We start from the raw sequence: 27,427 nt of genomic DNA, 5'->3' as shown, positions 1-27,427 counted from the left end.
CGCGAAGGAGGGTGAGGCTTTGCAGTGATCTGGATGTCTGCAAGGTGCTGCAGCTCTGGCTGCTCTTGAAGTTTCTAAAGTGGAGCGAGCGCTGTGTAATTGCTTCCGGACACCAAGACTGCCAGCTCCTGGATAGACATCTCCTTGTTAAGGTAACTGTCATACTGGGCCGTGGTCAGCCTCCCGCTCTTGAGGGCGTCCTCGATGGAGAACTCCCTGCCAGACTTTCTGTCGAGGATCACAGATGATTCTCCATTGGGACCCTTTATTGAGATCTCCTCCCAATCACATTCCTGGCTCTTCAGTTTGACGAACAGGCTCCACTCAATGAGGCCAAACACGTGAGCTTCCTCTGGCGACATCTCTTTTCCTGTGTCGGGGTCAATGACCACGATGGAGCGCCTCAGGTGGTTCTCTCTTTGCTCCCTCTTGATAGCAACTGTCTTCAGGCGATTCTGGAGTTGCTCAATCTCTGCATCTTTTTCTCTGGATAACTGCTTCAGATCCTCTAACTCCCTTTCTAATGCTTGGAACCTGGAGTCCAGGTTTATTCCACTGTCCATGTGGGTCATGTTTCTCAAATCCTGAGCTTCTGTTGCAGTGAGTTCAATCTCTGACTGCAGTCTCCTTGTTTCCATCAGCAGGTTCTGTTTCTCGAGGTGGAGCTTGTGGTTTTCCTCCCTTAACAAGTCTAGCTCTTTTGATGACTTGGAGTTGTTGAATTCCACCTCGGACAGCCTGGTTTCCAGGCGGTTGATATCTGCATCCAGCTCCCTCTTGCGCCTACTTTCTTCCTCCAGGTTGCTCTTCAGCTTTTGAATCTCATACTCTGTGTCTCCTTTGTCCACCTGGACACTCTCTGAAAAGACCACTTTCTCCTTGACCTCCATCTTCTCCAAAGAAAGGAGCTTCTTTCTCAGGGCTTCTAGTTCGGTTTGCAGGACTTGCCTGCGGTGCTTCTCTTCTTCTAACTCCAGCCTGAGGAGGGAGTGCTCCTTCTCCTGCTGGGGATCTTGCTGAAGGATCACTTTCTGTTTCACAGTCACTCGTTCTGTCGTTTCTCTTTCCTGTTCTTCCAGCTCGTTCAGCCGGATCCTGAGCCTCTGCACCTCCAGCTCGGCCTCCCTGCGGGCCTGTCTCTCCTTCTCCAGCTCCTCCAGCTGCCGCTCCAGCTCGGACCGTCTCCTCTGCAGCTTGCGCAGCTCCTCGCGGAGGCCATCGATCTGCTTCAGCTCGCTCTCGATGCTCTGGGAGAAGGAGTTCACTTCAGCTTTCAAGGCAGGATCCTGCTCGTACTTCACAACTTCCTGCTGGACCACTTTCTCCTTTACCTGGGAAAGTTCTTCCTCCTTTTGTCTTACTTTTTCTTCTTGGAGAAGCCGCTCCCTCTCCAGGTCAATGTGCTTCATCTGTTCGTCTGCCAGCTGCACTCGCAGCGACTCTACCTCCTCTCTAGTCTTGGGGTCTTCCCGAAACTGGAGGATTTCTTGAACAACTTCCTTCATTTGCACTTGAGGTTTGGTGTCTTTCAAAGCTTGTATCTCTTGTTTCAGCTGGTAGATCTCCAGGTCAGCTCTTTCAATAGCTCCGGTCCTCTCTATGATTTCCTCCCGGAGTCGCTGTAGCTCCTTTTCGGTTTCTGGATCATTCTTGTACTTAATGACCTCCTTAATGACTTCTTTGACTTCTACCAGGGGCCCTCTGTTCTTCAAAGCAGCCAGCTCATTCTGGCAGCTCTTCAGCTGCTCGTCCCCACCATGGCACCTCCTCTCCTGCTCTACCAGCTCCAAGCGAAGGTTGGCAACTTCATTCTCAGCCTTGGGGTCTGGGCGCACAATCTCACGCACTTTCTCCTGAACAACCACCTTGGAGTTCTCCTCCTCCAGCAGCTGGATCTTCCTGAGCAGCTCAGCCTTTTCCCGCTCATTGGAACGGCCCTTGGACTTCTCATCTTCGTACTGGCGCCGGAGCTCATTCACCTCCCTCTCAATGGCCAAATCTTTCTCCACCTTCAGCACCTCCTTGACAGTGATTTTGCCCTCGGCAATGGCCCGTTCCTTCTCCAGACGCTTGAGCTTGTCCTGGAGGAAGCTGAGCTCTTCCTCATGCTTCTGCCGAAGGGCGCTCTCCCTCTCCTTGGTCTCCTGCAACATCCGGAATTCCATCTCCAGCTGGGGATCATTCTGCAGCTTCAGCACCTCCTTCTCCGTGACCTTCTCCTGCTCCTTGTTCTTCTCGCTGGACAGCACAGCAATTTGTTGGCGTAAGAGGATGACTTCACTCTCCCTGGTCCCTTCCTGCCTCCTGAGCTCTTCCAGTTCCTCTTTGAGCTTCAGGATTTCAGCAGCTTGAGCCTTATCTTGTTCAATCCTCAGCACCTCTTTCACTATGTACTCTTGCCCTCCTTCCCTCTTCTCATGCTCTAGGACACGCAGCCGGATTTTAAGAGCCTCCAGCTCATCCTGGAGCACCTGGTTCTTGCGCTGCTCCTCTGCCAGGTTTTGCTGCAGTCTGTGGAAGCTCTCCTCCAGCTGGGGGTCAGGCACCTTCTTCACCAGTTCTTTCTTCACCACAGTTTCTTGGGGCTTCTGGTTTTGCAGGTGGACAATGTTGTTCTGAATGGCTTCAATCTCTGCCTCAAGCTGTTGCCGACGCTGAGTCTCATCCTCAAGCTCTTTCTTCAACTTCCAGACTTCTTCCACAGGCCTTACAGACTTTTTGGTCTGGGCAAAGTCTTGTGTCACCTGAATCTCTGGCTGCTGTTGTTGGCAGAAGGATTAAAAAAAAAAAAAAAAAAGAGTAAAAAAAATCCAGTTGCTCACTCTTTTGGTGCTTATCATCACAGAATTGTTTAGGTTGGGAAAGGTCTCCAAGCTCATAAAGTCCAACCTGTGACTGATCCCCACCTTGTCACCCAGTCCAGATTATGGGGTGCCATGTCCAGTCATTCCTTGGACACGTCCAGGAATGGTGGAACACATCCACCACCTCCCTGGGCAGCCCCTGCCAATGCCTGACCACTCAGTGAAATAACTTCTGATGTTTAACCTGATCCTCCCCTGGCACTTGAGGCTGTTTCCCTTTGTCCTGTCCCCATTCCCTGGGAGCAGAACCTAATGCCCCCCCAGCTGTCCCCTCCTGTCAGGGAGTTGTGCAGAGCCAGAAGGTTCCCCCTGAGCCTCCTTTTCTCCAGGCTGAGCCCCTTTCCCAGCTCCCTCAGCTGTTCCTGGTGCTCCAGCCCCTTCCCAGCTCTGTTCCCTTCCCTGGACACGCTCCAGCCCCTCAGTGTCCTTCCTGTCATGAGGGGCCCAGAACTGGACACAGCACTCAAAGTGCCTCAACAGTGCCAGCACAGAGGGCCAGCACAGTGCTGGCCACACTATTCCTGACTGTTCTTGGTGCCTCCAACAAAGCAACAGGAGGGAGTTGAGCTGTGGCAAGCTCTGAGCAGGGAGCATTTGCAAATTGACTTCTCTGCAGGTTCCCAGCCTGAGAAATCCTTTCTGCAGTGCCTGCTGCTGTCAAAACAAAGTTTTGAGCTATAATGCGCACTAATTCTGCATCAGAATGGCAAAAAGAGAGTTAAAAATTATAAGGGGCTTCCTAGGATGAGTGGGAAATGGGACTGTGGGGTGGTCTGTCCGACTGAAGTGTCTGCTGGTTAATGATTTAGGGGGACAAGACACCAGCAGGACTTGTTCCCAGTTCAGCCTGTATTGGCAGAACCCCACACGTGCCATTCACATGTGTCCTTGGGTCTAACACGTGTGTCCTTTCAGAATCACCTTGCTCCTGTGGTCACTCACCTGCCGCAGGAGGCTCTGAGCAAACTCCAGGTTCTGAAGCCTCTGCTTGTTCACAGCATTCACTTCTGTGTATTTGGCTGCCAGAACAGCTTCCTGTAGAGCAAAAACGTGTTGGGAATTGCTTAAGAAGGCCAGAAACAACAGGCTCTAAAGAGGCTCTGGGTGCTCCTCTAAAAACCTACAGCAGTGAAGTGCCCTGTTTTTGGGGAGGGAGAGGAATTCTCATGTACAGACACATTCATGGTAATTTTGTGATTTTTATACTCAAGCAAAAACAGGTGCAGTAAGAACCAGGTGAAAAAGAACCAGGTGGACACTTCTGCCTGCCTCTATAGGCAGGATGAGTTTGAGGCAGGTAGCAAACAGATCCTGCATAAATAAGTAGCTTGTGGCCTCATCTCACTGTAAGTATTTCTGTCTTTGGTGGTGAAATCTCTCTGGAAGTCTAGAGAAGAGAAAAGCTTCCAAGTTTTTAGCTTTTCTCATCCTTTTTCCCTTCCAAAAGTGTTAAATCCAGTGTTTTCCCTCCCTCATTCTGGCCAGCCCAGTTCAAAAAAATTATGAAAAATCCTTTCCTCCTGATTCCCTGCCCTTCCCTGTGGTCCCCTGTGGGGCCAAGGTCCCCACAGTAAATGTAGGTGTTTGCAAACCCCCAGTAGTCCCATGAGCTGCCCTCTGCTTTAGCTCTCCTCTGGCCACCCCTCCCTTACCTCCTCCTTCACTTTGGCAGCTGGGGACTGCAGCCTGGGTTTCTTGCTTGTGTAGCCATTCCGGCCGTTCTCCAGGTCCAGGATGGACCGCAGCTTCTCAGCTTCCAGCTCATAGTCCTGTGGGAGGACATTCCCAGGAGAAATGGGAAATTCCTGGGTCCCTTTCATGCACAGACTCCTCCTAAGATGCCTGGGCTTTAAAAACTTCACCCCCTGACCCATTTTTAGGGAAGGCCACAAAACCCCACCCTCTGCTCTGAAGCCAGGCTGGCAGAGCTGGGAGGGTTCACCTGGAGAAGAGAAGGCTCCAGGGACACCTCAGAGCCCCTGCCAGGGACTAAAGGGGCTCCAGGAGAGCTGGAGAGGGACTGGGGACAAGGGATGGAGGGACAGGACACAGGGAATGGCTTCCCACTGCCAGAGGGCAGGGTTGGATGGGGTATTGGGAAGGAATTGTTCCTTGGGAGGGAGGTGACAAGGCCCTGGCACAGGGTGCCCAGAGAAGCTGTGACTGCCCCTGGATCCCTGGAAGTCTCCAAGGCCAGGCTGGGCAGGACTTGGAGCAACCTGGGATAGTTAGAGCTATCCCTGCCCATGACAGGAGATGGAATGAGATGGGCTTTAGGGTCTCTTCTAACCCAAATACTCTGTTTTTCTGTTTTCTGACAAGCAGAACATCAGTCCTTACCTTCACTGCCTGCTGGTACTGCTGAGCTGTGGCAGAGACCTTCTGCACCTCCTGTTCCTTGCTTGCAATGTCACTGAGCAGTGCCTGGGTGCACAGAGATAAAGGTCAGAGAGAACACAACACACAGGGAAGAGGGCACACAAAGGTCAGAGGGAACACAACATCCCAATGCATCCTTCGGCCTTTTTGGGGGTTACCATTAAAACCACAGCTCTGAGAATTCCAACCTCCTTGAGCTGCCCTGCTTTGTGTAAACAAGGCACAGGAGGATAGCGGGGCCTCAGAGCACAAAAAGAAATCTAATAAATATTGCTATTTTTCTATTTGATGTTCAGGAGCTACCTAAGTTCTGTTTCTGTTAGTATTGTTCCCTGTCCTCTCCCTGTGGAGCCCGGGGTGCTGTGGGAGTTACCGCTTGGCTCTTGAGCTTCATCTCCACTTGCTGGATGTTGTCAGTCTCCTGGGGCTCGTAGTTGGGGATGTTGCACAGGAACTGGTTCACCTTGTCGTAGTTGGTGCGGTAGTTTGAATAGGCACTTTTTGCTTTCTGTAGGGTCTGCGTTCTGTGGGGGAAATCAGCTCAGCTTCAGTCCTGTCACATCCCCTGTGCCTGCTGCAGACACCTCTAAACCCATCCTGCTTCGCCTGCTCCCTAAAGACATGGATTTGAGCCAGAGTTGTTCTCTTAGCACCTCTGTTGCAAGAGAACTTAATCCTTACTTTCCCAGCTCTACCCAGCCAACACCTGCCAGCAACCTCCCTCCCTTCCTCCTCAGACCTCCCTGGAAGCCCTTCTGCAACTCCTCCTCCCCACGGTGATGTTGTGCCTCCTCCAATTCCAGAGTGGTTCCAGCTCCACAGCAATATCCCAGCTCTCGTGCCCCGCAGCCTCACCTGTGGTCGATCTGCTTGCTGAGGTTGTTGAAGCGCTGGTTGAGCTTGTAGAGCTCTGCCTCCTGGCGCTCGATGTCAGGGCAGTGCTCCTGGAACTTGCTGGCCAGGGTGTTGGAGCACATCTTGGTCCTCTGCAGGTTCTGCTCGGCTTCACTGAGCAGAAACTTCTTGGACTGGAGCTCGGTGCCCATGGCCTGTGGGGAAAAAGCAGGAGAGGGAGATTCTCTGGGATTTCACACAAGGCAGGCTCTTGTCACATCGACTCCAACAACTGCACTGGAGCTGCAGGGCTGAGCTGCAGCAGTGCCACCAGTTGTAGAAAAAAAGAAGTTCAAGGCTTACATGGTAAGCAGAACCACCTGGTAAACCTGAAAGGGAGAAAAGCTACCTCTTACTCCCTTCTCAACCTGCTGACCTTTAGAAGTAACTCTACAATGTGCAAAACAGCTGCTGCTCCTCATGCAAGGCTTAGATCCTGTTCTTGCCAGGGCAGCAACTGTGGAAGGAACAGTGAAAGCTCTCACATGTTAGTTTAAACTTGGGATTTCATGGAGAAGCTGAAGGAGTACAGAAAATTCTGGCCTAGCCAGTTCTTGGTCTTTCTATAGCAGAAGAATTGCCAGTTTGGCTAGTTTTTCCAAGCAATAACTGTTCTGAAAGCCTTGCCAGGCCCATCTTTCCACTATCAGGCCACTGTGTTGCTTTCCCCAGATCATTTCATCTCTCACTTATCGAAGAATCACAGAAGGTCTGAGTTTGGAAAAAGCTTAAAGCTCATCTCATTCCACCCCTGCCATGGACAGGGACACCTGCCCCTAGCCCAGGCTGCTCCAAGCCCTGTTCACCCTGGCCTTGGAGACTTCCAGGGATCCAAGGGCAGCCACAGCTTCTCTGGGCACCCTGTGCCAGGGCCTCAGCACCCTCACAGAACAGAACTTCTTCCTAACATCTAATTTAAATCTTTTCTCTTTTAGTTTAAAACCATTCCTCTTGTCCTGTCAGTATCTGCCTGTGTAAAAAGTCTCTCTCCCTCTTTTTTATAAGCCTCCTTTAGGCCCTGGCAGGGACTTTGAGGTGTCTCTGGAGCCTTCTCTTCTCAGGTGAACACCCCCAGCTCTCCCAGCAGAGGGGCTCCAGCCCTTGGAGCATTTTATCTGGACCTGCTCCAACAGGTCCATGTCTTTCTTGTGCTGAGGATTCTAGACCTGGACACAGCAGTGCTGTGGGGAGGGTCTCACAAGGGCACAGTACCGAGTGAATCAGTCTGCATCAGTCCTTTTGTCAAATCACAATACTCCAAGTGGGATTTGATTTGATTTGATTTGATTTGATTTGATTTGATTTGAGGATATGAGGTGTTTGTGTCTGACCTGAAGTAGGTGGGGATCACTGCAATCAAGGTGAGCTCTCACCCTCATCTGGGGAAAGCCACCCTGTCACCAACAGATCCAGACTGCGAGTTGAGTAGGACTCACCACAACCTTTGGAAAATGGTTTTGCGTGGGTAGCATGCGAACGGGGCAGAAACTCACCAGCAGCTCTTCCTTCTTCCTGTCCACCACCCTCAAGTCCTCTGGTACGGTGTCCTCCATGACCAGCTTGTTCTCATAGCTTGACAGCAGGTCTCGGCCTTGCTGCAGGCTCCTCTCCAGGTTTGTGGCCACCTCAACTCTGTAGGCACACGAGAGGAAGGTGTTTAAACACACCTGCCCCCTCCTCCTGCAGGATCCTGCATTAGGCCGGGCTCAAGCTGGGATTTAAGCCATGACTTACTTTTCCTGGGCAGCGCTGAGCAGCTGCACCACGCGCTCGTACTTCTTGTTAGTGTTCTCCACCTTGTTCCTCACCAGGGTCGCGCTGCCCGTGTTGGGCACGGATTCGATGAAGGCCTCACACTCCTGGATCTTCCTCGTTTTCTCAGGCTCGATCCGACGCACCTCGTTGGTGATGTTCTGCAGGAGAACAAAGCCCTTAGAGCAGCTGAGCCAGGACCTGCTGGCTACAGAGGAGCTGCACTTGGCTGCCCAGGGTGAGGAAGAAAGTTGGGATTTGTGAGGAGGAAGGTGCCTTTCAGCCCTGCAGGGCACAGAAGGATATTTTTTGGTGATTTTTTTGGACCTGTCTCTCCTTAGCAAGGGAAATCCAGCTGGGGAGTGGTTCCCAGCAGCTCCAGCTCTGTCAGGGACATGCTGGATTCATCTGGGCTGTTGGGATGAATCCTTGCCTGGACATCAAAGCCCTGCAGGCAGCTGGGGCAATTTCCTTTCTCTTGTGGTGGCACCTGGATTTTGACACAGCCCTGGGCAAGTGATGTAACCAGGACCTGAACTTCCTCCTAAACCAAAGGAGGTTTGTGGCACAGAGCATGGCTTAATTAGGGGTCTGTAAAAGAGTAAAGGAGCTGGATGCTACTGCCTCTGGAGCCTGGAGGAGCAAGTCCACAAGGAGAAACTGCCTCGGACCACAAGGGCTTTCCTGTTCCTCTCTGAGCTGGTGATAGTGGTGGCAGAATTAACTGTGCTCAGATGATGGGCAGGATCAAACCCCGAGGGCTCCCCTCTCATCCTCACCATCCAGGCACCACCTGCAATCATCATCTTTTTCCCACTGAACTGAGCTGGGCCAAGAGCAGGGCAAAGGTTTTGGGCTTCTGAGGCTGCTCATACGGCTGCTCCCCACCTCTACTGGAAGGAGCTGTGAGCATCACTCCACACCCCATTTCCAGGGCTCAGGAAGCACTTTAAGCACCCCTGGTTATTGAGAACCACTCTGGAGACCCTTTGGGAGCACGGTCTCTGTAAGGCACCATCCCTCAGCTCCACAGCCCCCACCTTGAGGTCTTTGGAGCGCTCGGTGCTGTCCTGCACTGCCCGGCTCTGCTCCAGTGGTGGCCGCAGGTTTGCTGTTATTGCTTTCTCCTGCTTGTCCAGGTCACTGCTGACTTTTTCCAGCCCTGCCAGGAGCTGGCGTCCCCGAACTGATGCAGCATCTGGAAACCAAGAGGAGACCAGATTAAAGCTGGTTGGAAGCTGGATGTGGATTCAGTCCCACTGGAGAGTGCCAAACCCTCATCCTGCTGCACTCCCTGAGCCTGGCCTGCACTGACCACAGCCTGGCTGCTCTGTACCCCCTACCCATCCAGCACTGTTGTCCCCAAGACCCTTAGGAGATGGGAACATCCCCGTAAGATGCTCCACCATCTAAACTGAAGCCTTTTAGTGGCCCAGGCTGCCCTCCCGCCCCACACCTCCGATGCTGTCTGCCTTCAGCCCCTCATAGCGCTGCTGGAGGATGTTCTTGCAGTTGTTGGTCTTCTCCTTCACAGTCACGTAGTGCTTGGCAATTCTGCAAGACCAGACAGCAGGAGGTCAGTCAGACCCTCAGCCCCTCCATCGCCCTGCCACCATCCCCGTGCTGCTCCAGGAAGGAGCTCCAGCTCTGGAAGGGCTGTGGGGCTGCTTCCCCGAGACAGTCATGAAACAGGTGGGGGTAAAAGCACCTTCACTCCCATGTTGGGGTAGATAAGTGTTTTCATTAGAACGGGGGGAGGCAGCCAGGCAGGTACCTGCCTGCTGAGGGAGGGGTGGGCAGCTCCCCCTGCCATAACGGGACCCCCAAAGCAGGGGGAACCTGGATGGCTCTGAGCCGGCCCCCGTTTGCCAGGTGGGATCTTGTGGGCAAGCAGGAAGGGGCAGGAATCCCTTCGGGAGGAAGCCTGAGGCTTCGAGGAGGCAGGGCTTTGCTGTGGGAACTGGGGCAGGAGCCCTCGGGTGCCAGACAGAGGTGCAGGGCCTGGGGCTGGGGAAGGCGAAGGCTGGAGGGGCAGCGGGACGGTCCTGCCCAGGACTGGGGGCACGTACTGCTCTGCCAGGGCTACCGCTTCGGGGTCGGGCGGGGGGATCATGAAGCAGACCCCGGGGGCGCTGATCGTGTCTCCTGCGCTGTCGGCCACTTCCCAAAGGTCTCCGCTGTTCCTCTGCAGGGTGTAGTGAGCTCCGCGGCTGATCTGGCCCTGGGGAACAGGAACCCGTCACAGCAGCACGGCCGGGGCGGCAGGAGAGCCACATCCCCAAGCCCTGCTCCCGGCTTCTCCAGGAGTCTGCCCCTTGCCAGAAACTCATGTGCCCGCTCCTCCCTCCCCGCAGCCTGCAGGCACCGAGCCATGCCTCTTGCGACAGCCGCGGCGAGCCAATTCCCACTCGGGCAGAGATGAGGAGGCGTTTCCAGCGCTGTGCTCTGGCTTTACTTTCCGGAGAAGCCGGCAGCCGAGTTAGCCCGGAGCTGCTGGCCCCTGTCCCACCCCTGCCACTGCCGTGGTGGCGGCCGGCTCTGCTATCCCATGCCTTTGGCCAGCTCCTGAGCCCTCAGGTGACACCGCACTGGGGAGGAGGAGGTGAGGGCTGGGCACGCCGCGGGTGCTGGGACGTTCCTTCAGTCCGGAACACGCCGGGACAGCAGCTCAGGGAGCGTGGGAATGTGACGGAGCTGTGCTGTCGCAACATCCCGAGGCTGTGTGAGAGGCAGCGAGGCTACGTTTCCCCCAGACCCCTCCTGCTCTTCCCACTGGGGCGAGGGCGACCTTCGCCTCGTTCCCCCTGCAGGAGCCGCCACCACCGCTTGGAAAAACCCGCTCCTTCCCCCAGCGCCATTCCAGTGCCGTGTCCCCTGAGGTCGCACAGCGGCTGTGCCCCGCTCCCGGGCCGGCCGTGGCCGTACCGTACCCGCTCGCCCTCGAACTCGCAGAGAGCCTCCACGGGGATGGGCTGCGGCGGCGGCTGCCGGCGGTACCGCAGCGGCAGGACCTGCTGGCTGCGCTCCTGCAGCGACTTCACCACGGCCTCGTACTTGTCCAAGGCCTTCTCCTGGTCCTGGGACGAGGCAACAAGAAGAAACAGTAGGAAAACCGGGGAAGAACAAACTTCTGGGCTTTCACAGCCAGGGAGGAGCTCATTCCCACGCAGCCGGGACAGAAATTATGGCTTCTCCTACGCTGAAAGCACCTCCTGCAGCCCTGTGTTCCTGTTCCAAGTGCTCCTGCACTCTCTTGCCTCCTTCTGCAGCCAGGCTGAGGACTGGGACTGTGCCCAGGGGTTGCCCTGCCAGCGGGCATTGACAGGGTGACAGGACTCCCTGGTGCCTCACACCTGCGTGGCTCTGTGTTGGTGCACAGCCCCACTCCCAGCTCTGATTCCAGCCCTGTCACAAGGCTCTCCAGCAGTTACTCTGTTTCTACCCCTGAAGGTAGAGATGCTGAGATGTTGAGAGGGATGGAGCACTCAGGAGAGGGGACAACGCTCGGGAAGAGCTATTGGCTGTCCTGAAACACCTGCATCAGCTGGGCCTGCTCAGCACAGTTCTTCCCAAGTGGGCGATTTCCAGCCTACCTCACTGCAGCACAGCGGGTTCCACAACCTCCTCTGGCAGCAGGTCTAATTATGCTCCCACCCTTAACCAGCGCTAGCTCAATGAGAGAACAAATAAAAACCAGCCCAGTGAGCAATTACCTTTCTAGGGGAGAGGCAATCTCTAGCCAGGGGGGAAGGAAGAGCTGGGGGAAGGCCGGGCACTGGGAGGCAGCAGCACAGCCAGGCTGCTCCCCATGGAGAAAGCTGGGCCAGGTGCCCACACGGGCGGGGACGTCCCTGTGCCAGGGCCATGGGGACAGCGGTTCCTGCTGCTGCCTCCCCTGCAGCCCTGCCTGCAGGCACTCACATCCAGCTCCCGGAGGAGAGACTCCAGCTGGTATCTGTCCTTGAACTCCGGGCTGAACTTTTGGTCCAGGTCTGTATCCACCTTCTTCAAAAGCTCCTGAGCATCCTTGGTGTCCTTCTGAAACTGCAGAGAGGGAAAGTTCCTTGTGAGAAAGGATCCTGCTGAAACATGGAGCAGACCCTCCATGGTCTACACACAAGCCACCAGGAGCTACTCTGGGCATCTGGACACCCACAATATGTGGATAAAGGCAATAGATCACTATTTCCCTTGCTCAGGACATCAGCTCAAAGGAAACAACCAGGAGCAGCTTTTTCCATGCAGAGTTGTTAAATCCCACCTTTCCCTGCCCTCAGTTTTGTTTCACTGGGACAGCATCACTACGGTGTGTGGTGCCACCAGTGCCAGCGCCAGGAGAAGGGAGAGCCAAGCCCTTCCACACACAAACCATCCCCTGGGGCAGCTGTTCTGGCAGATCCCCGCAAAAGGCGCTGCCTGGGCTGGGCAGCACAGCTCAGCTTTGGCAGGAGACTCATGGGGTGGTGAACACGCCCAGGCTGTGGGAGAGGAATCCAGCCCGACCTGCTCCCCTGCAGAGCCTCCCTGGCTGTCGGATTTCATTTATCCAGCCGACATCTGTCTGCCCAGCTCTGCCGGGTCACTCAGCCCTTGTGCCGGGCTCCTCGGATGGCAGCTCTGCCTGTGGCAGCTGGGGTTTCCTACATGGAGCCCTTCTGCTTCCCAGTGCAGAGTGCAAGCTCTCCCCATGCGGGGTTCAGGGATGAGGGATCTCTGCTGTCTTGGGGACAAGGAAGCTGACCCTGACTGTCACTCATGAAACTCAGTGCTGGAGCAGAAGCTTTCTTCAAGTCATGCTTTGGCCAAGCAATCACTGACCTTTGGTGCCTGAGAACATAATTATCACTTGTTCTACCAGCTCGAGGTGCTCTCCCAGCCTTAAAAATCCCAGTTTTAGAGCACTCCATCTCTTCTACCCAATTTTCAGAACAGCAGGAATTTTTGTATTCTAGGATTTCCTGCAACCCAGCACCTGCTCTCCAGGCTCCAACATGTCACTGCCCCAGGGGTGTGGTACCTTGTGGAAGTCCTCCATGAACTTCAGGTGGCTCTCCTCACAGATCAGCAGGTTCAGGTACTCCTTCCAGTCGGCGTGCACGGCCTCAATGTGAGCCTGCAACACAGGTGGGAGTGGGACATCAGCAGGGGAAGCCTGAACTGCCCACCAGGAAGATGCAGTTGCCATCCTGGGTGAGCAGCTCTTGGGCTGCCTCTGGAGCCACCCAGATGCTCTTAGGAGGAACCTAGGATGGGAATACCCAAGGCTGGCATGATCCCATGGGAACATAGGCTGTGTGCAGGTGGCAAATCCTTGTGGCCATCCTCCCACCAAACAGGGAAGGGTTCCACCATAATTTTTTCTCTCTAGGTGGGCACAGGGTAATTGCCACAGGAATGAGGAAGATGGGAAGAGCTCCTTAGGTTTATCTTTGCTCCTCCTGTGGTGTTTACACACCTGCCTGAAGGAGGCTTTCCCCCCCTTGGCATCCTAGGAACTAAAGTCACGAGTGGTGTTGGCACTGGGTTCCACTCCGGAGAAGGGCTGGGCGAGTTGCCCATGCTGCAGGTTGGGTGGGGAGCTGGGACCCATCCCTGGTGCTCACCTCGATGGCGTTCTTCCCAGGGTGGTTCTGGGCTAGCAGCTGATCCCCATCAGCATGCAGCTTGTTGATTGCTTCCTCCTTCTCCTCCAGCTTTCGGTGGATGAAGTTCTGGATGGAGAGAGGTGAGATATTGATCCCCATTCAAAAAGAGGGAACCGTGGCTGCAGTCTGAGCAGCTGCACAATACAGCATGCTGTTCTCCCATTGCAGCTTTCACTTTTCCTTCCCTTGCAGATGTTGCTAAAGATGTGGCTGTTGCAAGCCAGCACTGAGATAAAGGACAGGAGGTGAGGGAGCTGTCATGCTTCCCCATCACATTATCTTTGGCAGAGGTAAGGAATAACTTCACTATCTCTGTACTATCGGCTGCACATCTCAGAGCCCTTCATGATGGGCTGGGGGAGACTGAGGCACGGGGGAAGGAACGTTTCCTGCCCCCATCCAGCTCCCCTGGCCCCATGCCCAGCTCCCTTTTGCCCAGCACCAGCCGGAGCAGGGCCAGGCTGCCGGGAGCACACAGACCTCGTACTGGCGGCGCCGGCTGGGGTAGTCCAGGTTGTGGTCGCTCCAGTCGTAATGGGTCCTGTCCTTGGCCTGCTGATCCAGCCAGTAGAGCTTGTTGGTACAGCGCTGCATGTAATCCTGCAGCGAGTTCAGGTCCTGCTGCCGCTGCTGGGAGCCGGCCTGCAGAGGGGCACAGGCACAGCTCAGCCCAAACCTCCTCTCTGTGGGTCCTCCAGGGGTGCCCGGCCACCCCAACAAGAGACCCCTCCAGGACGATTCTTCCCCCAGGATCCCAGAGGCTCTTACCAGCAGCTTCTGGTATTTGGCTTGGAAGTTGCTCATGTTTTCCTGGAGAAGAAGAAAGGCAAGAGTTAGGAGTGGTGTCTGGAGAGAGGTGATCTGACAGGGGCTCGAGGGTGCAGAGGGATGTGGGTTTAGGCTGGAAAGGGACGTGGTTTACAGGATTTGCCTCACTGTAAAGCCAGAGCTGGTGTGTGATGCTGGGCTATCAGGTTGGGAGGGGATCTGGGCACCCATCCAAAACCTGCTCCAGGCTGTAGCACCCTGGATGGTGGGACATCCTCCCCTTCATCCACGGCTTGGGGCAGGGCTGACCCTGCAGGACAGCAGGGAGAGGGGCAGGAGAACTGACCTTGCTTCCTTCCTTGACAATGTGTGGCCCGATGGCCATGACCTCGTTGTGGAAGATGTTGTGCTCTTCTACTTGGCTGTTGACCAGCGGCAGGTCAGTCCCAAAGCCTTTGCTGCTCAGCGCATCCTGGGGTGCACAGGAATTGGGGTGAGCAATGCGGGAATGGGGTGAGGCAGCCAAGACCTAGGAAACTCCTCCTGGAGGTGGCCATGGAGCTGGGCTTGGATGGGCTCTGATGGCTGCGGTGTGTGGATGCCCCAGGAGCGTGTGGGTGAAAGCAGGTAGGCTGCAGGGCAGCCATAGGAAAACCAGTTTGGGGGGTTAAACCCTTCTCTGGCTGGAACAGTGTAGGGAGTGGGATAAAATAAAAAAGAAGGGCTGTGGAGTAGAGCCTAAAGCAGGTGGTGACAGGGATGCTGAGGCCAGGACCAGTGCCACCTCGAGCACTGACTGCTGGTGCCACAGCAGCCAGCCTTGTCCCACCACCTCTGCCCCTCCCCTGCTACCCAGCTGTTTGCTGCTCCCAGGATGGAGCTGCCCAGAAGTTTTCCAAGAGCCCGTTTCTCCACGGGGAGCTGCAGTAGCTGGTGCTACTGGCCAGGCAGTGACACTGGTGGCCCCCTTGGTACCTGTTTCTCCTCGATCACTGTTGACCAGTTGACCTGGGGCTCAATGTGCTGCAGGGGGAAGTTGTAGATCTGGTTGTGTTTCACACGCAGGTTTGCCACGCGTTCCTTCAGCTGCCGGATGCTGCAGGAAGGGAATTGTGAGGGAGGGATGCAGGATGTAGGCTTGGGCTGCCATTAGCATTGGTGGGCATAGATGATCCTCTCCCAGATCCCCGTGGATGGTGGGCTATCCTTAGGGGACAGCCCCAGCATTGCTGTGCAATGGCTGGGCAGGGAGAGGCCAGAGGTCCCTGTGCTCTGCTCTTTGCCAGGGGCTGCTCCCGTGGCTGTGAGCTCAGGGCAGGCTGGGCCTGGGGTAGATCGTGGGGCACAGTGGGCAGGTGCCACCCTGCCACGCTGCCATCATCTGGCACTCCTCATGCCCAGGATGGTGTGGGTCACACACCCTAATGGGAGTTGGGATGCAGAGGAGCCCGTGGTGACCTCCCCCACTGCAGGCAGCAGCTGAGCAGAGCCCCTGCAGAGGCCTGCCCCTCATCCAAGGGCTCTGGGGACAGGTCTCCCCGTGGCACTCACTCTTCTGTGATCATGTCCCCCTGGGGGTGCTTCATGTGCCGGGCCACGGCAGCGTCCCCGTCCAGCACGTAGAGCAGCTTGTCAGACTCGGAGAGTTTCTGTGCTGTCAGCTCCTTATACTGTGCCAGCTGGCACGCTTTGATCTTGTGCAGGTCCTGCAGTGGGGACAGGAGAAAGGGTCACCTTTGTGTACCCAAGAGGTCAAAGAGGGTCACCTCTTTGTACCCCACTCTCCCTTGGCACTGGAGAGGGGCAGGAGTTCTGCTGTCTCTCATCCAGCTGCAATGTATTTTACTTTCCCCTCTCCTGTCACAGGATGATGGAATGGTTTTGGTTGGAAGGGAACTTAAAGACCATCCAGCTCCAACTCCTTTCCATGGGCAGGGACACCTTCCACTTGATGGGGTTGCTCAAAGTCCCATCCAGTCTCAACTGCTGGAGAAGGGCTGGGGAGCTACATCACCTTGGGATGCATCCCTTGGGACAAGGAGGATGGTTCAGGCCTCTCCTCCTCCACCCCAGCTCCCTGCTAGGATGCACATCCCCACTCTGCACAGTCCTGCCCCCCTGGGTAGGGGAGAATTTCTGGGCGCTGTTACCTGGAACACCCTCCCATCCTCTTCCCACGAGTGGGGGGACCCCAGTAACCCCTCAGTGACCCTTACAGATATCACAATCTAGCAATGCAGGGCTGGGCAGCCACCCACATGTGCCACAGGAGAGGAGGGGACAGCCCGGGAAGTGCCAAGGGCTGGGGCAGGGGGAGCAGCCTGTGAGCGTGGGACCGTGCTTTGCTTACATTCTGCATTCGGGAGTCGGTCTCCACGATGTTTTTCTCCACCTGGTCAGCATTTTTCTGCAGGCGCTCGATGAGCTCGGTCAGCTCTTTGCTGGAGATGCTGAGGAGAGAACGGGGTGCTTGTCACCCCCCAAAGCCGGCCACAGCTCCCGGGGGTGCCCGTGGGGTGCCGTGACCCCGGGGGTGGCCGGGGGCCAGCCGAGCCTGCCAGGCACTGCAGCTGCGTGTGACTCACTGCTGCCTTCCAACACTTTCCAAAATACTCAGCCAGTGGGCCAGGAGGGGGTGGAGGCCGGCTGGAAATGGGAGTGATGCCTGAGCCTCCCTCGGCTTCAGAGCAGGAAAGAAAAGAGCTGTTTGCAGGGGCAGGGAGAGAATCACAGAATATCCTCAGCTGCAAGGGACCCGGGAGGATCATCAACTCCTGGCCCTGCACAGACACCCCAACAATCCCTTCCTGTGCCTGAGAAGGGGGATCCAGTGTGAACATAGAGGAGCTGGAGCAGCAGGAAGGCCCTGGCCCCCAAGCCCACAGGGCAGGTGGCCCCTTTGAGGCTGTTTCCCCTCCCTGCCCTCAGCCCTGCTCTGCCCCTCTGTGCCATGCTCAGGGCTTCCTTCTCTGCAAGGAGTTATTCACACTTTAAACCCAGGAAAGGGATGGGATCACACACGTTGTATCTCTTCCAGTGCTTTCTCCCATGCTGGGCACTGGTTTTGCTCCCAGGGTGACACTGGCCAGGCTGGCAGGGTGCAGGGCCAACCCAAATATTCCCATCCAAGTGCAGGGACGGCGGAGCTGGAGCACAGGCAGAACAACCCGTGACGCAGCTTCTGCATCGCTGGGGTTATTTTAAACTTTTCATCTCATTGCTGTCATTTTGGCAGCAAGGAGAGGCTGCAGCATGCCAGGGCCAGCTCCAGGGTTGTGTGCCAGGCACTGCCCGCAGAACTTGCACCCCTGACCAAGGCAGGAGCAAGGAGTGCTCCCCAAATCCCTGCAGCTGGAGGGAGCTGAGGCTGCTGGCAAGGCTGGGCTGTCCCAGCTGTGCTGCTTTGCCATCTGGGCTCAAACCAAAGGCTGGCTCAGTCCAGTCCAAACCACCTAAATATGAGCCTTAATGACCTCGTTATGTGGTGGCAGAATTAATCTTTATAAGGCACTTGGAAGTGTCAGCTGCTGCTGGAGCAGCTGGAGAGGACAAGCAGGGCTTCCTGGGGGAGCACCAGCATCCCAGCAGTGCTGGTTCAAGGCACAGAGAGTTCCTGCATCCCCAGGTGGAAACATGGAATTGTAAAGGTTGAAAAACCCTTGAAGTACATCGAGTGCAATGATTCTCCCAGCATGGCCAAGACCACCACTAAAACACATCCTCAAGTGCCACATCCACACAGCTTTTAAATCCCTTCAGGAATAGTGACCCCACCACTGCCTCAAGCAGCTGTGCCAGTGCCTGACCACCCTTCCCATGAAGAAATTTTCCCAGTATCCAAACTAAACCTCCCCTGGCATAATTTGAGGCTGTTTCTCCTTGTCCTGTCCCTGTTCCCTGGGAGCAGAGCCTGATCACCCTGGCTGTCCCCTCCTGTCAGGGAGTTCTGCAGAGCCAGAAGGTTCCCCCTGAGCCTCCTTTTCTCCAGGCTGAGCCCCTTTCCCAGCTCCCTCAGCCTCTCCTGGTGCTCCAGCCCCTTCCCAGCTCTGTTCCCTTCTCTGGACATGCTCCAGCCCCTCAGTGATGTGAAAGGCCCAGAACTGACCCCAGGATTGGAGCTGCAGCTCCCCCAGGACTCTGGTGCTGAATTTCAGGACCTGTTCCTTTCTGCCCCGTGTGCTGTCACTTCAGTGCAGTATAACAAACCAAACCCCAGCTCTGAGCTTGTTCCTCCCTACCTGAAGCCTGCCCCAGGCTGCAGGAGCCTTGTGGCATCCAATAGCTCCAGGAAAGTTCACACTTCCCTGGGAAGTTCTGGTATGGGCATGGTTTACACTGATTTTTTTCTTTTTATAGAAGCTGCATCATCAGGATGGTACTTGGAGGTTTGTGCCCATCCCTGTGCCTGCTGCCTGCCTGGCACCTCCTGCATCAGCAGCAATAAACCCAGTGGGCATTCCTGGGCAGAGGAGATAAGGAAGGGGTCATTGGGAGTCATGGTTGCAATAATACCAAGGATGATTGTCATTCTATGTTCAGTAATCACAGCTGGAGGGTGCAGGGTGCACTGGGAGATGGGATGTGGGTGGCTCCAGTGGTAGAAGCAGCTCCTCAAAATCCACTTTGGGGTTTCTTCCAACCTTCATCATCCCACAGAAACCAGGGCAAAAGTCAGGTGTAATCAGTGGTTTGGAGTGGGTGACTGAAATGTGCTGCACATGTTCAGGTGTCTTCAGGTGATGGTTGCTCAGAGCTGGCATCTCCTGCATCCTGGCAGAGCTTGTGGCCACCAAGGAGCCTTCCTCACCTCCCACCCATGAACTGGAGGCCACCTGAGCCTGGAGTGTGAGAGAGGTTCATTATCCAGGTGGGAGCTTGGGATACTTTGCCGTGATGGCCAGGAGCTGGGCTGGCACTGAGGTGGGGACGAGCTGGAAGCTCTTGCTGGCTCCTCTCCTTGGGCCCTACCTCAGTCTCAATGACTTCAGCAAGTCCAGGGATGGATCTTCAGGGTTTCAGTGGATCTGAAGCATGGATGGGAAAACCATCCTAAAACCTAGAAGAAGTCTGAGGTTTTTCTAGTTCTAGTTTTGACTGAAACCTCTGAATTGTGGGGAGGAAATAAACCTAAGCCCGGGATTTTTTGGATCCATGGCTGTGGTTCAGGCTGCTGACCTGGAGAGCTGTCTGGCAGAGCTGAGCCTGGAGTCACAGCCCAGCCTTTGTGCTCAATTTGCATCAGCAAAACTGAGCTCAGGTGCTGGAAGCAGCGGGTGCAACACCCCAGCCCTGATCCTCTCCCTCAGGTACCAGCTTTGCCAGTTTGGGATGAGGATGTTGTGTCTGGGCAAGGATGAGCCCCTTGTCCCCTTCTCTCTGCTCCTCTCTCAGGTTGGAGCCACAGGCTCTCCTCATTCCTGTTATCACCTGTGCCCTGCCAGCTCTTGCCCAAGCTGGGGATGCTGCCCCTGAACACCCATTCCCACCTCCTGCCCTCAATGACTCCGAGAACCCAGGGCCAGGGCAGAGCCACCCTCCAGAGGCATCTGGGGACAATGACATCCCTTCTCCATTACTGCAGGACTGGCAACAGATGAAGGACTGGGAGAAAGGGAGGGTAGAGAAAGGCAATTCCCGGTGTTGGAGGGGATGGTTTGCCTGGTGATCCTGTGCCAGTGTCTAGGTGACCAGGGCAAAGAAATGCAGCCTTGCTCAGAGCAAGCAACGACATGCTGGGATGTGATGTGGGCATGGCTTGGCCCTCCTGACACACCAGAGAAGCTGTTTGCTTTCTCCACCTCTGTGGTTTATGTGAGAGTCACCAGCTGAGGCTGTAGGACAGGGAATTCTCATAAAAACTCCCGTGGGAGCTGCACCTCAAAACTGTAGCGTCAGGAGCTGCTCCTGTGCAGCCCATCCTACCCTGAGCAGGGAGCTCAGTGTGTGCTGTGCTCATCTCACTGCTGCTGGAAATGCAGGGAGAACAAGTGTACAGGAATAAAAAGAGAAATAAGAGAGAATGGGAACCTCTCATGTAAGATCTCTCTTATTTCTATATTTATTTCTCCATACTTGTCACTTTGGTACCACTTCATCAACCAGCTTGGACATCACTGATGTGAGAACATCAGGCCTGTTAATTACCCACTGTCCCTTCCACGGCTGGGGCTGTGTGAATAAACCAGAGGAGGAGCACAGTCCCTGCATCCAGCTGGATGTCAAACAGGGAAAGCTGAAGCCTGGCTGAAATCTCCATGCCAGGGGATGGAGGAGTTTGGCTTCCCTGTGCCCTTCATCTGCTGCAAGGGGGAAGATGCCGGAGTGCCAGGAAAATGAGGAATGGCTTCCCACTGCCAGAGGGCAGGGATGGATGGGATATTGGGAAGGAATCCTTCCCTGGGAGGGTGGGGAGGCCCTGGCACAGGGTGCTCAGAGCAGCTGTGGCTGCCCCTGGATTCCTGGGAGAGTTCAAGGCCAGGTTGGACAGGGCTTGGCGCACCCTGGGATGGTTGAAGGTGTCCCTAACATGGCAGGGGATGGACTGAGATGAGCTTAAAACTCTCTTACAATGCAACCCATTCCATGATTCTGTGCAGGAGAAGCACAAATTGATGGGCAGAGCAGTCAGGAAGCCTTGGCTGTTCCAGGAAAAGTGCATGGGTGGGATTGATAGGATGTGGCTCTTTTGGGAAGCTGCTGGGAAGAGCCATGGATGCATGCAGGCTTTGGAGCTGCTGGCAGGGTAAGACAAAGGGATGACAGGGCCAAAAAACAGGCTGGGTGGGATGGCTGGAGTATGGAGCAGAGCTGGGGAGGGAGAAGAGCAGGATTGGGCCAGAGCCCAGCTGGGATGGGCAGCACACACAAGACTGAGCAGAGCCAGGAGTGAAGGTGCCCAGGGCACGGCCCCTGCAAGGCTGCAGCAGAGGGGGGGAAATGCAGAGCTGTTCTGCTGGAATAGATAAGGCTTTGTTTGAGAGATGAAAAAAAAAATGAATAAAAGCCTGGAAAAACTGGCTTTGCCATTTCTGGACAACTTTAACATTCTCTGGTCAGGGAGGAAAAAATGATCTCTCTCGTGAAAAGCTGTGCTCTGTAGAAGAATTGGTTTTTTGTCAATGCCATTGTCTGGCTGGGGTGAAGGACCCCAGGTCACTCCCATGGGGAATGGGAGCAGGTTTTGGGGTTTCTCCCAGCTGAGGGACCAGAAGGAAGCAGCTGCACCATGGCAGACAGCACTTCATCCATGTACCACAATTCTGACCTGAAGACCTTGGTTTCAGAGGAGTTTGGGTATTTCTGAAGGCTTAGGGGGCAGTTTTAGGGTTCAGGTTTTCCTTCTGTTTTCTTAGGGTTTTGGTGATTTTTCTTGGTATTTTAGTTGTGATTTGCTGGGGTATTTTTATTAAGAGAGGTTCTCAACAGACAAATATTATTATAATTATTGTAATATGAATACTTGCTGCTAAAAACTGGACCTTTTTTCCCTCTATTCCTTCTTCTTTCTCTCTTCTCATTAGGTTGCACCCTCACTCATAAGAGCAGTTTTTGGAGCAAACCTCCCTGAATTCAGTTTCTCCAGGATGCGCAAAGGTCTTGTGCTTGCTGGCAGGTGGTAGAAAATCCCTTTGATTTCTCAAGTTTCTTTTTTTCCAAACAAGGAGGCTGTTTCCTTATTCCCCCCAAGGCAGGATGTTTAGACCAAATTTTGACAGGTCCAGCTGAGTTCTCTGGGAAGGGTCCTGCTGAGAATTTGTCCCATGAGCCTGATCCTTGCTGGGAGGGTTAATGGGAAGGGCTCTGTCCTGCTCAGGGATGCTGCTCTCCTGTCAGGAAACCTTCCCATCCCAGAGGCTTCTGCTGGTGGGATGGCTTGGCCAGGGACAGGGGAGTTGGGTGAGGATGGGATGTGAGCAAGGATCCTGGTCCTGCTTATTGCATCCCACCACCGGGATGGACAATCAGCACAGCAGGCAGTGACCACCCACTGCTGCTCTCAATTCCACCCCCATTCAATGTCCATTTATACAGATTTCATAAAAAACTCTCCCATGTCAGCCCTGCTGCTGAAGGCCAGACTTTAGGAGGGATTAAACTGAAAAGGCCACAGCACAGAACTATAAATGTCCTTAAAGATCCCTGAGCCACAGCTCCCATTGCATGAAATTCTCTCATGCTGCTTTTAATGACACTGGAGTGAAACTGTGGCAGGGTAGAGGGCACAAGGGCTGGGCTCTGGCTACGGTAATTCAGGTTTGGGAGAGATTAGGATCTGGTTGAAAACTCAGAGCAGAGTTCTGTCAAGCTGCCTACGTCAGGGTGTAGCTGGACAACAGGGTTGCTGTGCTCAGCCCAGCCCGTTCCAGTCGTGTTTATCTTCCCTCGTAGGAATGGTGATATCTTATTGTAATCTGCATGGAAATGAGAGCAGAAATAGGACGGGCCATGGGAGGCTCGCTCCACCCTCAGCACTGAGCAGCTCCTGACTCACCTGTCTGGGCCTCCCGCTGACTCCAGCCCTTCCAAACAGCCTCTGGAAATGGTGCCAGCCCTGCCGGCTGAGCTGTGCCTGTGCCTGCACCCCTCTTACCTGGGGACTGACACTGCTGAGGTCTCCAGGGCTGGGAGCACTCCTGGGTGGATGCTCTCACCCCAAAGACCCCAAGGATGAACAACTTTCCTGCAGGCAGGAGGGAGAGTTTCAGCAGCAGCTCCAAAGGCTGAACTGGTTTTTATCATAAAATTATCAAATGGTTTGAAGTAGATGGGCAGGGACACCTTTCGCTATCCCAGGCTGCTCCAGGCCTCATCCATCCTGGCCTTGGACACTTCCAGGGATCCAGGGACAGCCACAGCTTCTCTGGGCACCCTGTGCCAGGGCCTCACTTCCCTCACTGTTTTCTACCTGCCAAGCCTGGACTATCCAAAGAAGACAACCTCCTGTTTTTTAAGCATGTCAAGTGTTTGAGGAACATCATGTGGATGGAGGCTGATGATTTTCCCCACACTGTGGCTCTGTTCAAGGCTTGTGCCTTCCCTTCCAGGGACACACATCCATGTAACAATGCAGTGGTCATGGCTGAATTCCCAGGGGCTGACCATACTCAGGGATGAGAGCAGAATAAAGCAACCAAATCCGTGAGACTAAAGAAATGTCACCATCATCCTCCAGGATCCCTAGCCAAGGTAGGGAGATGCCCAGGGCTGGATAAGGATGGCTACTGGAGACCTCGAGCCCAGGCAGATCACAGAGCTGCATCAGATATTCCTAAGGAGAGACTTGGACCCTGGTACTGCTGGATGGGAGCTTGAGGACCACTTTGGGGTTGGGACAGGGTGGCTGTCATATCCAGGGAACAGAGTTGTTCATGGGGAGGTTGCAGCACCTGGCTTGGGTGCCAGTGTTGTTCATGAAGATGTTCCCATCCTGGGCAGACTTTGTCCCGAGGCTGAGGAAGCCACCAACACTCCCGTGGCTCCTTTCCAGGCTCTGTCCTGCTGCTGGCCGATGTTCCCCGGGCAGCCCCTGCCTCCCTCAGCTGAGCTCGTGGCCCTGGCTCCCAGGGCTGGCAGGACACACTCCAGTGCCCCTCAATCTTGCCAAACCGGTGCTGGGTTCTTGCCCTGTCCCTCGGTGCTTTGCAGGCTCCGTCCCTGGCAGCAGCCTGGCACCGAGCCCTGCCCCAGGTGCAGCCCCCGCGCAGGATGAGGTCGGGCTCACGCGGTGTCGAAATCTCGGTCGCTGCTGCCAGCGGGGGCGGGCGGTTGATTTTAGGAGTGTTGCTCTGTTTTCCTGGCAGCAGAGCTGGGCGGGAGCCGCCTGGGAGCCTGGCAGTGCCTGGAGCAGGGGACGGGGCAGGAGCTCTCCTCACTTCTTCGCAATCCTCCTCCAGCAAGTTGTTCAACCGGTCGGGCACAGGCTTCCCCACCTTGATGGTGGGGCTGTTTCCACACGGTGGGAGTGTTCCTTGGATTCACAGATGTTTGTAAACTCCAAGGCAGGAATTAACAAATTGGGGCTAATAAGCACAGTTCTCCTCGAGGTGTGCACGGACAGCCGAGGCGCAGGGAGGGAGGGAGGGAGAGTGGCCCCGGGCACAGCCCTGCGCTGCTTCCTCAGCCACCACCAGCCAGAAAAACAGAGGTTTCAGCCTGGCCCGCAGCCTCCGGAGGTGCTTTGGCACCTGCCCAGGGCCGCTGGGCTCCAGGCAGGGCGGCGGAGGGAGGCTTCTTCCTTCCTGAGCCCGTCCGCCGGCGGATGGCGAGAGCACGGGGTACCCAGGGCTGACAGCGCTCGGAGCGCATCATGGGGACCCCGCCACAGCCCCAGGGTGGGCACCCCGCACAATGCAGGTCTGTCTCCTCCTACTTCACAGCACCCTGATGCTCTCGGAGGTGAGCATCCCACCAGCCAGCCCAGGTGCGGGGTTCCTCACTTCCGAGCCGCCCACTGAGTCCCCCGAAGCTCCGAAATGCGCCTGGGTATCGGCACCATGAGAACGCCGGGGCCACTGGGGAGGTGCGGAGCCTCAGAGGGCTCCGTGCAACTCGCGTCTCCTCCCGCCTGCCCTCCCCGGTGCAGCATCAGGCAGCAGAGCGTGTCCCGGGCTTCGGGAGCCGGAGCCTGGGCGGCCCTGCCGAGCCAGCCGGGCTGCCGGGGGAACCTTCCCCGGGGCTGGAGCTGGAGCCTCGGCCCCAAGAGAGGAGATCAGCAAATGCCCTGTGCCAGGGCAGCAGCGGGCACGGGCTCCCGTGGCGGGGAGCGCCCTCCCACCGCCACAGCCCTGCTCCTGTGGGCAGGGAGCAGCCAGGGGCTCCCTTGCTTGGGAAATGTCGGCGCCTTCTGGGCTGACTGGTCCCTTTCTGGGCCGTCGAAGGCACCTCAGCCTCTGCATCACCTCCACAGCTTCCTTCCCAAAGGAGGATTTTTGGGAGAGGGCGGCTGCTCCGAGTCCACGAGGCAGGACTGGTGACGATGGGAAAGAATGGAACGGGATGAACAAGCCACGGGTTTGGATCATGAATCCTTGAATCGCTCAGAACGTGGAGCACTCCACATGCTCCAGAGCCCCTGCAGCTCCTCTGAGAAACACAGGACACGCTGCTGAATTATCACGACATCCACGGCTTTGGGAAAACATCACGGTGCAGGCAAGGACTGGGGACTGTCCACCGTCCAGCCCAGGGAGGCTGAGCCTTCCTGGGAAGGATTTTTACACCTTCTCCCTTTTATCAGTGACCTTTCACAGGGCATATTCAACACTCTGCCTTTTTTTTTTTTTTTTTTTTTTTTTTTTTTTTTTTTTTTAACCAGCCACTACAACCGAAAGGCGTCCCCACCCCATCAGAGGAAGCCGAGGAAACGACGATGGACCAAATCCTTGGTCTTGGGGGAACAAGGGGCGAAGGTGAAGAACAACCAGACTGTTATCTTTTTCGTTAAGATCTGACCCAGCGCACAGCTGGGAAGCGAAGGAACCTGCTCGCTGGAGCTGCTGCTCCTGCGATGGGAGGGGACCCGGGAGAAACAAGCTCTCTGCGGACCCAGCTCGGGGAGGAGCTGACACTTCAGCGGGGGCCAAACATCGGAGTTCCCACATGTAAGGGGTTTTACCACCGCACAGAGGGTGCCCACACCTCGAGGATGTCACGCTTCAGGGTTTCTCACCTCGGGAATGCCCGCTCCTCGGGGGGTGCCCACACTTAAGGGTGTCCACATCTCGGTGGTGCCCACAAATCCAGGGGTACCAGCTCCTTGGGAGGTGCCGACAGTTCGGGATTCCCACACCTCGGGGGATTCCCACACCTCGGGAGGGCTCCCACACCTCGTGGGGAGGGGGCATCAGTTCCGCCGACCCCAGCGCGGAGTGGGGGGGATGCTGCGGGACGGGATCCCCGGGCTGGAGGCTCTGCTCGTCCCGGGAGGAGCGGCACTGCCCGGGACCGGGTCACTCACCTCTTCTTCTGCACGGAGGGGCTGTATTTCCCTTTGTTACGTTTCCTGAAGAGCGAGTGCATCGCGTCCCCGCACGGCGCCCGCCGCGCTCCTCCTGCCCGTCCCCGCCGCCGCCCGCAGCCTCTGCGCCGCCACCGGGCCGGGCCCCGCCGGGAGGCGGGACGGGGCTGCACCGCCTCTGCCTCCTCCTGCCTCCTCCTGCCTCCTCCTGCCTCCTCCTGCCTCCTGCCCGCCGCTGCCCGGCCCGCCCCTCCCTTCCCCACCCCGCAGCATCTTCCCCCGGCTTTGGGGGAGCCCCGCGATCCCGACTCTAGCCCTGACTGAAAGGGGCCCCGCCAGGGTTGGACCCCCCCAGATGTGCGGGGTCCGCCTGACCTCCCCCAGGAGCCGGGGCACGGGTGGGGAGCAGTTCGAGGGGTTCCTGGCCTCAGGAACCTCAGAGACCGTGATGGGCACAGAGGGACAGTCACGGGGGTGGCTGCGGCTCCTCCCGGGTGGTCTTTGTCTTTGGGGATGAGCGGTGCTCGGAGCATCACTGCTCCTTCCAGGTGCATCGTCACTGCCGAGACACCTCCAGTCCTGGGGGCGGCTTTGGGCATTTCACGAGAAAGACACTGAGGAGCTGGAGCATGTCCAGAGAAGGGAACAGAGCTGGGGAAGGGGCTGGAGCCCCAGGAGTGGCTGAAGGAGTTGGGAAAGGGGCTCAGCCTGGAGAAAAGGAAGCTCAGGGGGAACCTTCTGGCTCTGTACAACTCCCTGACAGGAGGGGACAGCCAGGGGGATCGGGCTCTGCTCCCAGGGAACAGGGACAGGACAAGGGGAAACAGCCTCAAGTGCCAGGGGAGGTTTAGGTTGGATACTGGGAAATCTTCACGGAAAGGGTGATCAGGCACTGGCACAGCTGCCCGGGGCAGTGGTGGGGTCCCCATCCCTGGAGGGGAATTCAAAAGCCGTGTGGATGTGGCACCTGGGGACATGGGTTAGTAGCGAATACGATGGTGCTGGGGGAGTGGTCGGACTTGATCTTACAGATCTACTCCGACCTGAAGGACTCCACAGGGCACCGAGATGCCTCCCCCAGGCCCCCCGCAGCCTAAGAGGTTTTGCTCACACATGCACACAGCAGTCAGCAATTAGGACCAGCTCTGGCCTTTTTATCCTGGGATTTT

At 56.1% G+C, this 27,427-nt stretch overlaps 2 protein-coding genes across 3 annotated transcripts in view; one reads left to right on the top strand and one right to left on the bottom strand.

Moving 5' to 3' along the window:
- UBN1 (ubinuclein 1) overlaps nucleotides 1-5,237 on the top strand; it is a 33,198-nt gene extending 27,961 nt beyond the window's left edge. Inside the window, exon 18 of one of the 2 annotated variants that reach the window (XR_009933706.1) lies at nucleotides 5,190-5,237. The gene's annotated coding sequence lies outside the window, so the exon portion shown is untranslated. Of the gene's footprint in view, nucleotides 1-1,694; nucleotides 1,754-5,189 lie in introns of those variants that run through there. The other variant, XR_009933705.1, reaches the window with a different exon arrangement.
- Nucleotides 75-26,320, bottom strand: PPL (periplakin). Its single transcript, XM_062503809.1, has 22 exons — nucleotides 26,259-26,320; nucleotides 16,653-16,752; nucleotides 15,854-16,008; nucleotides 15,278-15,398; nucleotides 14,649-14,774; nucleotides 14,303-14,344; nucleotides 14,015-14,176; nucleotides 13,493-13,600; nucleotides 12,907-13,002; nucleotides 11,811-11,933; nucleotides 10,820-10,966; nucleotides 9,959-10,110; nucleotides 9,346-9,443; nucleotides 8,930-9,087; nucleotides 7,872-8,050; nucleotides 7,631-7,769; nucleotides 6,099-6,292; nucleotides 5,617-5,767; nucleotides 5,205-5,288; nucleotides 4,517-4,633; nucleotides 3,807-3,899; nucleotides 75-2,759 (listed from the first exon to the last, which is right to left on the bottom strand). The coding sequence occupies exons 1-22, from the start codon at nucleotides 26,318-26,320 to the stop codon at nucleotides 75-77; spliced, it is 5,292 nt and encodes a 1,763-aa protein (XP_062359793.1).
- Between the last annotated feature and the right edge of the window lie 1,107 nt (nucleotides 26,321-27,427).

The sequence above is a fragment of the Cinclus cinclus genome, chromosome 16 (genome assembly GCF_963662255.1).
Source record: "Cinclus cinclus chromosome 16, bCinCin1.1, whole genome shotgun sequence".
Classification (NCBI taxonomy): domain Eukaryota; kingdom Metazoa; phylum Chordata; class Aves; order Passeriformes; family Cinclidae; genus Cinclus; species Cinclus cinclus.
The sequence above is the reverse complement of the archived record's forward strand: the minus strand, read 5'-3'. Positions and strand labels throughout refer to the sequence as shown.

What these genes read in the sequence shown, in the direction of transcription:
- PPL (XM_062503809.1), bottom strand. Translation starts at nt 26,320, where the DNA reads ATGCACTCGCTCTTCAGGAAACGTAACAAAGGGAAATACAGCCCCTCC. An exon ending in CTCTCCTCCGGGAGCTGGAT is followed by an intron (nt 10,967 to 11,810) that starts GTGAGTGCCTGC and finishes GCCTCGTCCCAG; the next exon opens with GACCAGGAGAAGGCCTTGGA. An exon ending in TGAAGCTCAAGAGCCAAGCG is followed by an intron (nt 5,289 to 5,616) that starts GTAACTCCCACA and finishes CTGTGCACCCAG; the next exon opens with GCACTGCTCAGTGACATTGC.